General features: G+C 36.6%; 1 protein-coding gene across 1 annotated transcript in view; it reads right to left on the reverse strand.

Annotated features, from left to right (window-relative positions):
• Positions 1 to 903: 903 nt before the first annotated feature.
• LOC145672948 (pancreatic lipase-related protein 2-like) overlaps positions 904 to 12,164 on the reverse strand; it is a 90,129-nt gene continuing 78,868 nt past the window's right edge. The window contains exon 9 of the mRNA XM_081742198.1: positions 904 to 1,141. Within this exon, the coding sequence (XP_081598324.1) occupies positions 1,048 to 1,141 (94 nt within the window). The 3' untranslated portion in view covers positions 904 to 1,047. The remainder of the gene's footprint in view (positions 1,142 to 12,164) is intronic.

Below are 12,164 nucleotides of genomic sequence, written 5' to 3' on the forward strand. Positions count from 1 at the left end.
GGGTTTTCTCGGGCCACTCCCGTTTCCTCCGACATTTTCATTCCAATGATTGTTTCAATATCATTCACTTGCTTAGGTAAAAACTGTGAGGGTCAGTCAGAACCCGGACTATGATATTTTACCTTCTGCTGCTTTAAAAAAAAATGGCCCTGTAGTGGTCAAATGATCAGTGGTTGGTGGTGTTTCCCATTAAGACTTTTTCTCAGGATCACAATATCTACAACATATCACGGTTTCAGTCATTTTTACCGAAATCCAGAATGTAGTTATCTTGGGTTGTTTCCAAACAAGTGGCCCTGTAGTGGACAAATGCTCAGTGATTTGTAGTTGTATGCATTGAGACTTTTTCTCAGGAACACCTTATCTACAACATATCACCGTTTTAAGCAACTCCACCGAACTCCAATTCCCATAAGAATTGTGCGGGGTTCTTTTGTCATTTCGAAGGGGGTCATTACCCCTATAACCCTGTTCTCGCAAGAACGACAAAACCCGTATTTCCTACTTTGAAGTCATCTTTGCATCGGCAGAGGTTCGTTTCTTTGGTGTGTCCCTTTTAATCAAGGGGACTTTTTTCTTTGAAAAGGTGTCTCCCCCCTTCCCTTAACCTATTTTCAGAAAAAGAAACAAAAAAATAAGTGTTACTTATATTCGGTATGTGCCAAGTTTGAAGAAAATTGGATGAAGGTAAACCCTTGTGAAGCCATCTCTTTTACAATTTCAATTTTGGACTTAATGGGTTTTTGCCCCAAAGTCTTCAAATATTCTACTAATTCTATCTAATTAAAAAACTATCTGCATCATTGTTATTTTGTTTTTTCTTGTGTTTTTCAGTTAAACTTTCCTTTTTCTTTTATTTTTACTGTGAACCACAAACACCTAATAACAAAAATAAAATTGGGGTGGACTATGTACATGTTTATTACAAAAAATATCACAGTATATTTACATCTTTTTATAACAAAAGAAAAGTGAATATTTAATAGACCATCAGTAGGAACACTTTGGCCTCGTAATTTCTGCAACTTGGTTTCTTGTTCTTATGTATCAACAAGGCGTCGAGGATAATTCGATTTGTACACTATCTATCTCCTTTTCAGGATGGTCGTGTAATACGGTGTTGTTTCCGCAGTAATAGATGCTGAAACAGAAAATAAAAAGAATAATATTAATGAAAGCAAATCAATATGAATTTAGTAGCCTAAGTACGTATATACGTGGGTGATTCAGAAAGTAATGCCCCCTAGCCCACTACTTGGCCAATAGTACTGCAAACTGTTTATCATTAAGGGTCTTCACTACAGCGAACTTCAAAACAAATAAAAATATTCGAAAAGCAGAAACGTAGTAAACTAGATAAAATGATTTTGCATATTATACCGTTATCACAATTCATCTATCTGCTTTCAATTTTTAACTGTAGATAAATTTCGCATTTTTTTGCGGGTTCTGTAAATAGCGGCATACCAAAAGCAGATAAGTGAATTATGGTAAACGTATCACATGCAAAATTGTACTGTCTAGTTCACTACTTTTCTGCTTCTCGAATATTTTTATTTGTTTTGAAGATATTACAGAAAAACTTCAAAATTAGCGGTAGTTTAATTTCGCTAAACTATAGAAGGTCACTTTGTTTTACCTTCTATCTCTTCTCGTTTCAGAGTAATGGAGCAACCTATGGCATCCAGTGGTGACGACCGGTTGCAATACTGCCGTGCCGCGACAAAACGCTGTAACTTGAGTTACATTGTTTTGTCGCTATAAGCATTTTTGAATTTCCCCCACCGATACTTATGTTCACCAGGTCCAGCATTGAGCTGAGTCAAATACTTTTGAAAATATACCGGTACCAAAGAGAATTTCGATGTAAGTAGGAAATTAGCCGGTCTGTAGCGACTTGACGGCTCTTTTCCTCAAAACTGCTCCGCCAAAGTTACAGCGATTTGTCGCGAGAGGGCAGAATAGCGGGCTGTCATTGAATTTCTGACTGCAGAAGGTTGTGCGCCCAGCAACATTCATCGCCGGTGACGAGTAGTGGATACACCATTACGGCCCGGAAACGAAGCGTCAATCAATGCGGTACCTCTCGTCCGCAAAAAAAAAAAAAAAAAAAAAAAAAAAAAAAAAAAAAAAAAAAAAAGTTGTTCCACCTGCTGGCAAAGTGTTGTTGACATTCTGCCCACGCCCTGCCCATAGTCCGGGTCTTCCGCCCTGCAATTGTTGGCTCTTCCCAAAACTTAAGGATCACCTTAAGAGTCTTCATCCCGGCGAAATTAAAATACCGCTAATTTTACAATAATTATGTGATATCATCAAATAGATAAAAGATAATTGAAATATGGAACAAGAGCGCCCTAGACAGTACCGGTATTATTTTGCGTGAGAAACTGTTATCACGACTCACTTATCTGCTTTCGATTTCGAGCCATTTTGAAAATCGGTATTTATTTTCGCGTTTTTTAAACAGCTGAAAACGGAAAGCCACTAGGTGACTTGTGATAACGGTACCTCACGCAAAATAATATTGTCTAGTGCGCTCTTGTTCCACATTTCGATTATCTTTCATCTATTTGAAGATATCACATAATTACTATAAAATTAGCGGTATTTTAATTTCGCCGGGATGAAGACTCTTTGAAAGCCAACGCTACAGTTATGACGCGGAGGTGCAAGCAGCTGCTCGGCAATAGTGTCACCAGCAGCTACCACAATTCTTCGCCGACGGCATGAAAAACCTTGTTTCACGTTGGCGCAAATGTATTGCCCGTAATGAGGGACTATGTTTGAAAATTATAGCACTATTTGTAGCTGACATTACAAGCTTTCCACTGATACCTGTATCGATGCTATCTGTCAAACACAAATAAAAGTATCACCTTGGAGGCATCACTTTCTGAATCACCCTCATATATATGAGCAACTCGGGGGAAGATAATAGTAAGCGACATTTTTTAACATTGAAGTAAAAGAAAAAGGAAGTTCAGTGTTCTAACGCAATGCAATGCAAGGTCACATATCAATATGCACCCCTTGCCATGTGCAGATAAATTTCCGAACTTATACTAGCTACATATTGTTCTGTGGTCCGATCCCAACTCATTTCACCAAGTAACTCAATTTGGCCAGAAGTGGGGCTTATCATTATCTTTCTGCGAGCCGCTCATATATATATATATATATATATATATATATATATATACAGGGTGGTTCAGTAATGTTGGACAGCCCTGAATAAATCGGAAACCAGAAGAGATATTAGCAAGAGTGTGGTGGATCCATATACTTGTGGAAGGGGGACGTCTTGTGAGGTACCACACAATGTTACCAGGTCAACAGTGTTGCCAGCTCAGTACAAAGTTGTATTTTTTTAAATGGAACATATAGAAGTTTATGCCATCAAAAGAATTAGTACAGAATGTGAATACCAACAAGCGAAACCGCACCTGTCAGTGTTGCCAAATAACGAAGTTATAAAGCTTCAAAGATCAAGAAATTAAAGTGTCCGTAGAGGAAAACTAGCGAAAAGGCAAGAAAAATAATACTACGGAATGAAAAGGAGTAACCGAAAGAGTAAACCAAAGAACGCACAGCATCCAGTGAGTAACAGGGTTGCCACAGTAAAGGGGGAAAAAATTGAAAATTTTGCAGTTGCTATAGGAGGAAAAGTGCCCATATGACATAATGCTGGAAACACCATAGAAAGTCTATGTAAGATTCTGGAATCCTAATAGCGCTTGTTCGAAAGCGATATCTCTAACCGTTTTCGAGATACACCAAAGGTGTGCGGGGTTTGCAACACTGCATAATTGATTTGACGATTAGACCCGTGTAGTTCTTACATTTTGTTGGGCGTATCATTTTCATTACTCGTTCCTGTAGTTTGGAGGGCGAGGGAATTATTATGCAGTGTTGCAAACTCCGCACACCTTTGGTGTATCTCGGAAACGGTTAGAGATATTGATTTCGAACAAACGCTATTAGGATTCCTGAATCTTACATGAACTTTCTATGGTGTTTCCAGCATTATGTCATATGGACACTTTTCCTCCTATAGCAACTGCAAAATTTTCAATTTTTTCCCCCTTTACTGTGGCAACCCTGTTACTCACTGGATGCTGTGCGTTCTTTGGTTTACTCTTTCGGTTACTTCTTTTCATTCCGTAGTATTATTTTTCTTGCCTTTTTGCTAGTTTTGCTCTACGGAAACTTTAATTTCTTGATCTTTGAAGCTTTATAACTTCGTTATTTGGCAACACTGACAGGTGCGGTTTCGCTTGTTGGTATTCACATTCTGTACTAATTCTTTTGATTGCATAAACTTCTATATGTTCCATTTAAAAAAATACAACTTTGTACTGAGCTGGCAACACTGTTGACCTGGTAACATTGTGTGGTATCTCAAAAGACGTCCCCCTTCCACAAGTATATGGATCCACCAAACTCTTGCTAATATCTCTTCTGGTTTTCGATTTATTCAGGGCTGTCCAACATTACTGAACCACCCTGATATATATATATATATCAGCGTTTTTAATTTATTATTATTTTTAAAAATTTATAAGTTTTGTACCGCATTTCCGACAACAAAGGAAATTACTATTATTATTATTAGTATTAGTATTAGTAGTAGTAGTAGTACTAGTAGCAGTATGCATTATTTAACTATTTTCCGTCGATATGAAATAAAAACAATAAAACATTTTTGGTGCATCGTAAAGAATTATGGTAATGGAAAGCAAAATAGAGAAAAATTAACGGCAAATATACTTAAAGAAAGAAAAAAGTTGTCACTACAATACCGTGCCGTGGAGGGGGCGGGCGGGACTATGGCCGAGGGCGCCGAAGTAAGGGGGCGCAAAATTCGGGAGGAAAAAAGAAAAGTTATATATATATATATATATATATATATATATATATATATATATATATATATATATATAATGGAAGAAGTAATAAAAAGTGCTAAAAATCAAGGAAAAGCATGGTTTAGTTTTTAAAATTTTCTTGCACTTCGCGCCAATTATGGTGGCGTTTCGCGGCAAGTCTGTCGACTTCACTCATATGTACGGGGAGGGCGCCGTCATATACTCTCGCCCCGGGCGCTGATTTTCCACGGAACGGCACGGGCACTATATAAATTATTGAATAAGATAACTTGGTTTTTAATGAGTCTATATATAGAGCTTAATTTCTCAGATGCAGTCTATATATTGCAACCAAATGCAATGCTACTCGGGTCCAATTTCTTTCTCTATGTTTTTTAACGTTCTAAATCAAATACTAGGTACTTTTTTTCTTTTCTTTCATCATTTTAATGGAATAAATTAGAGAGAATAGCAGAAAAGAAAGGATGTAGTATTGGAAGCAAGAGCGGATCTAAGGGGGCTATACTGCTCCCCCCCCCCACCTTGGCGCTCAGGTATACACGGGATAAAATGGGTTTCAATCCTGCTTTATACTGGATAAAGCGGCAAACTATGGTTTAGCCCCTCCCTTGATCATATCCTGTATCCACCACTGATTGGAAGAATATGTTTAGTTTTTACTCTAATCTCTTTACTAGAATCGGAAGTAGTGGAAATCTAGTGCTACTTCCGGTTCTAATATTAAAAGATAAAGTATCACGCCATACAAACTAAACCTCTTTAAATGGTGTACACGTGACATAGCTACTTGATCTAGTCGCCAAATTGATTTCTTTTTAAAAATATCAATCGCTATATCATATTTTTAACGGAAGCCTGTGTGAAATGCAGTATTTACTTTTAAAACTTTGGTTCCCGAGGTATAGAACATCAATATTGAAGTCATAGTGTAGAAAATATAGTGTAAAATGTTTTCGTGTTTTCTTGATATGTTAAAAATATATTCTAATTGTAAACTGAAAAACAAAAAGGTAATTTTAACAAAAGAGAATATGAATTGAGGTAATGAGTAATTGTATTTTCCTTATGGAAAACACATACTGTAAACTTTGACCTCTGTATATTCAATTTCTATTCATAACACATGAATATCATCTTCAATATAATTTCTGCTAACAGAATACTTACAGAAATCTAGGTGCACGTTTAACCTTGCTTATAAAGCTTTTTAACATCTCTTCAATTACTGTTATACATCTCTTCAATAGCTGTATAAAGGGTGTTCAATAAGTTCAGCGCACATGAGTATAATATTGTTATTTGCTGTAATATAATGATGGAATTCTGAACCTAATTCCTATCACGAACCCCATTTTATCACATATTTTTGCCAGCGATCCCCCTATAATTTCTAGTTTGTAATAAGCTTGTGTGCGATTTTTATATAACCTATACCTATTGCGGAGATCTCACACACGATATCCATCTATTTCCATAATACTAAAATCCATTTCTTGTATATAGTGGATACAATAATAGTAATATATTCCCTACGATGAAAGTATTGGTTCAAGATGGTTACTAAACTCCTTCATTGAAGAGGCCATTAACGTATCTGATCTAAGCCCACAACTTCTTGACCAAATAATAGAATGATCATGCTACAAGTCTTTGCAACTGGTTTTCTGTAACGAAGACTTGGACAAGTTCTGCCTGATGAGGAGAGAAGAATATCCTGGTCTGGTATCTGCTGCCTTAAGAAAGTAATAATTCCATTTGCTACATCGTTAATGTGCGAAAGTAGTTTTTACGTGGTAAGCATTAAAAACAAAGACAAGAAATCGCTTATCAGTTGAAAATGACTTGATAGACCTAATGTATGTCACGAAGATTGAAAAGGACATTGCCGCACTAGTGAAATCACAACATGCTCAGGTATCTCATTAGTTTTCAATTTTAATTGCATTTCAATATGCAGGTTTTGTTAAATTCGTATTTTTCTGGTATTTCAATATAGAGTTCTCATTTGTTTCATATCGTATCTCTTTCATTAAAATTGATTATTAAACAGCTCTAGACCTGTTGGAAATGTTTAGTAGACCTATGTTTTGTTGTTCATGTATAAAAATAAAAATATGTCTATCAGAACAAAATAATATTTAAAAATATTCTCCGATATTAGATTCTAATTATATTTATCTCTTGCGCTTATCTTCGCGACCGTCATGAAACCCTCTCGCCGACCCTCAGGTTGAGAAACTCTGCTATAGAGGAAAGAAGATAAAAGACAGAGTTAAGAGATTTCTTGCAGTTAATTAAAAGTCCGAAGAATATATTCCATCTCCATCTTTAACTCTCTACTAAAACCGGAAGAGGTTGAAATCCATTACTACTTCCTGTTCCAATATTGATTTACATAGACCAAAGCGAAAAGACATAATGAGTAGCACCTCTATTTTTAGGAATTGATTTAGTGTTCTAAGAATAGGTACCAACTTTCTTTAGCTCTCTATTCAAACCGAAAGTGGCAGAAATCAATCACTTCCGGTTTTAACGTTGATCACTATAGAGTGAAGGTGATAATAGACAGCGATAAGAGGTTTTTCTGCAATCAATTAAGTGTCCAGAGAATAACTCTATCTTCACTGTAATCTCTCAACTAAATAAAACCAAAACTAACAGAAATCAAGTACAACTTCCGGTTTCAATATTAACTGAGAAAACAGCAAGACATGAAACCAAACTCCTTCAAGTGGTGTACGTGTCATTGTTACTTGTTCTAACTAAAAGAAGCACTTTCGTTGGCTCAAAATACGATCTACAACTTAAGTTTCGTAGTTTCTTCTGACTTACATACACTGAGAAAAATCTGTTACCCGGACAGCAGTATAGTGTACAAATATCCGGAATCCTTATGTTTATTACGGAAATCTGTACGGAGCATACGTTATACATATACTACATTTGCACTGCCCTTTTTCCGCTTAGATTTTACACCATGCCGTTGCAGGATGTCTGGCATCTGACAATCTCCCTTATATTACATATGTATACGTATGTTACATATGTTAGCTATATGTTACATACATCCATCTGCATGTGAGACCCTAACCGCTTATATACAGTTCTTTCGTTCGTACTGAAAGTACGTTTATTCGGAATACTTATACGTACTTTCCGTATAAAATATACCTTCTTACTTATACGTTTACTATACGTTAAGTCCAGAAACTACAGGATTTACACATGTAGCCTACGTTTTTACGTACGACATATATGTTTCTTTCCCTCAGCGTATCACATCCATATTGGAACGCGATACACAAAACACATGGGAACGTTTACGTTTCAGCCAATTTGTTAATTTTCTGCTGTGGAAACGCATTTGAGAAAGCAGAGTAGAAACTTACAGATCTGGCCTGAAATTAGTAAACACATAGTCAATAGGGTTTAGGCCTGGAGACCTAGCGGCCTAGGGGAAGGCGCATATCGAGTCGAGCACGCTGGATTGTTAGGATGTGCGTTTTCACGCTTGGGAGATGGGTTCCTGAAAAGTGTCCAAATAAGTCGAAGACGAGGATTGACAACATCACGAATGTACGATACGCTCGTCATAATGTTTTGAATGAAAACTACAAGCGATAAGGATCTCTAGATTATTTCTTCCATACCAGAAACGTGAGTTCTGTATGGGAAATGCGGACACATATTGAATTTTTTCCACTCAGTTGCAGTGATGTGCACGGACATCGCTGTGTCCGAGACAGAAACGATTCTATTCGCTAAATATTTGTACTTTTTCATTCGCATCTACAGTGGAATATTTCCTTAGGCAAACAAAGACGTTCTCGGAGATGAACAGGTGTCACATTCTGCCAGAGAAAGGCGAAAACATGGACTGGCTTTCAGCAATAGATTGTTTAGTGTTCATGCGCACACATTGAGACCACACTATCTCTACAGTGGTGTCTTGGTCTATAAAAATAACTATTCATGAATAGAACTGTTGAACTTTGGCCTTACATTCCGCTGACAGTGCACAACTCTGTTTCCAAATTGGCTTCCTCTTCTCCCCTATCGTCAGACATTCGGCAAAACAACGAATTTTTACTGTAACTCGGCTCAGTTTTTTTAAAATATTTTTTTAAAAATTCTACATTAAACTCTGATTGCGAAAACAATATCAACTTTGTCCGACGAAACTGATTTTAAGTGCGGCTGATATTTTTTTCTTTTGAAAAGAGACAGCTACGTATAGAGATCCTCTCTAATCCAGACGTCCGCACATTTCTTTGTTATTTACCATAAGCAAATCTAGATCTCGAAATATGAGAGAAAGGTCAGACCCATATAACTTAATTATGTCAGAAAAGATGTGTCCATTTAATATCTATTGATTTTTAAAATATTTATGCCCTGCATACACCTATCCAATTAATTAAATATATTTGATTGTTACTTTTTTTTAATTTCCATATTTCCGTTCCATTAACCTAGTGTGTGGTTCAACTCATTTTTGACACTAAACATCATTTTTTTTTTTTAGAATCAGCGGTGAATCACTATAAACTGATATGGTATCTCTTGACAATACTTGAATCAATAAGAAAGATCACAATGAATCATATTGCCTGGCATATGACTTCGCATAACCCGGGCTGATAGATAACTATGCATAAGCTTCGCTGGTAGGTGACTATGCATCATTTCGCCTGGCAAATGACTATGCATAATTTCGGCTGACAGATGACTATGCTTAATTTCGGCTGGCAGATGACTAGCATAATCCGGACTGTTAGATGACTATGCATCTTTCGGCTGGCAGATGATTATGCATAACCTTGGCTAGTGATGACTATTTATTATCTCTACTGGCAGATGACTCTACATAATCTTGACAGTAGGTGAGTATGGATAACCTGAGCTAGCAGATGACAATTCAGCAACTTAGCTAACAAATGAATATGTATAATCTCGACTGGAAGATTATTAGACCTTATGCATAATCTCGGCTATCAGATGGCTATACTTACCCCCAGATGGCAGATGACTATTTATAACCTCGGCTGGCAGATGACTATACGTACCCTCAGATGGCAGATGACTATTTATAACCTCGGCTGGCAGATGACTATACGTAGTACCCCCAGATGGCAGATGACTATTCATAACCTCGACTGGCAAATGACTATACGTACCCTCAGATGGCAGATGACTATTTATAACCTCGACTGGCAGATGACTATACGTAGTACCCCCAGATGGCAGATGACTATTTATAACCTCGGCTGGCAGATGACTATACGTACCCTCAGATGGCAGATGACTATTTATAACCTCGGCTGGCAGATGACTATACATAGTACCCCCAGATGGCAGATGACTATTCATAACCTCGACTGGCAAATGACTATACGTACCCTCAGATGGCAGATGACTGTTCATAACCTCGGCTGGCAGATGACTATACGTACCCTCAGATGGCAGATGAATATTTACAACCTCGGCTGGCAGATGACTATACGTACCCTCAGATGGCAGATGAATATTTATAACCTCGGCTGGCAGATGACTATACATAGTACCCCCAGATGGCAGATGACTATTCATAACCTCGACTGGCAAATGACTATACGTACCCTCAGATGGCAGATGACTATTCATAACCTGGGCTAGCAGATGACTATACGTACCCTCAGGTGGTAGATGACTGTTCATAACTTGGGCTGGCAGATGACTACAAGTACCCTCAGATAGTGTTGTAAATAGAAAAAAAAACCGTTCGTTTTTTTTCAGAAATGTACGTTTTTTTTAGAAAAAAAAAACATTGCCTCTCGTTTTTTTTCTAAATTTCGTTTTTTTTCAAATAGTCATTTCTAATACATCTTACGTCTATTTAAGTATTAAATATTTTTATGTAGGTATAATCACCGTAAAATGCAACATAAATTAAACGCTAGATACTGATACGCTACAAATATTTTACAATTTACATGAATACCATACCTATAGACAATTCGGGTTTCAGCAGTTTTCATCAATATCAACTAAGAAATAAAAGTAGAAATGAAATTTTCTTTTTTCGTGAAAGCAGGCCTTTAATAAGTACGAAAATAATGTCACGAACAATATAAAATTCATATAACTTGTCTAAAGATAAAAACTAATACTAATTTGCCTAATAGTATTTTTCTAAATGTCATATATAAATAATTTGTCGACTAGATACATATGATATGCAGAGCCGGCTCTACCATATATGCAACACGTGCATTTGCATGGAGTGGCAAGTTTGGATGGTCCGGCAAAATCTGTCATAAGTATATTATTTAAATTAAATATTTCTTGTTGGAAACAGACTTTATGATGATGGTAGTTACATTTACTAAGCTGACCTTCTATTTGAATACTACATTCATAAATTAAGTTTAGGATGCATTAGTTTAAGGCCACATGGACAATGCTAAAGCAAATAGTCGAATAAATCCGAGCACAAATTGCTTGATTGTTGCCAAATGCAAGAATTCAATTCTGGAATAGTAGTGAATATCTGTTCCATTTAGTAAGTTATCACAGTTTTGATATGACAACTAGTCTTGTTTTTGTCAGAAACAAGTTCCTTATCATTGAAGATAGAAACAAGTTTTTTTTAGAAAATGTTAACAGATATAGAAGAGAAATCAAGAAATAAAAGTAAAAGAACTAGTTGCACTGGAATTGCAAACTGATACATTGAGATTGAAGCTCAATAGTGAATTCTATAAAAAGGATTACCATCTATCCTCTGCAGGTGTGTTTGCTTTATGTTTCACTAACATAATAGATTAATATTTAAAAAAACACACACACACAACGGGATTGCATTTTTAGTGAGTATTTAACCCTTATCCGGGCAAGCGGGGCCTCCCAGGCCCAGTAGCTTCATTTTTCTAAAATTTCTCAATAACCATACATATTTCGAAGACATAAAATACTGAATTCTTCTATCTTTCGTCGAAGTTAAAACCATGAACATATCGAGTTGGTAAAGCTTTTTTTTAAATTTGAAAATCTTTTCCTGACGTAACCGGGGAACCGGGGCCTAGGAGGCCCCGTATAACTTTAGTGAAATTCCTGTCAAATATTAGATCAAATTGTCACATAATTATATATTGAACACGTGACTATTGTAACCTTTAGTCGGAACAGTATGCGGCAACAGACATTGAATTTTGAGTGTTCTGCACTTAAAATATATACTGGGCCTGACAGGCCCCGGTTGCCCGTTTACGTTACAAAAATGTCTGGACCGGATTTGCT

Source organism: Thermobia domestica, chromosome 16, assembly GCF_964235325.1.
Source record: "Thermobia domestica chromosome 16, izTheDome1.hap1.1, whole genome shotgun sequence".
NCBI lineage: Eukaryota > Metazoa > Arthropoda > Insecta > Zygentoma > Lepismatidae > Thermobia > Thermobia domestica.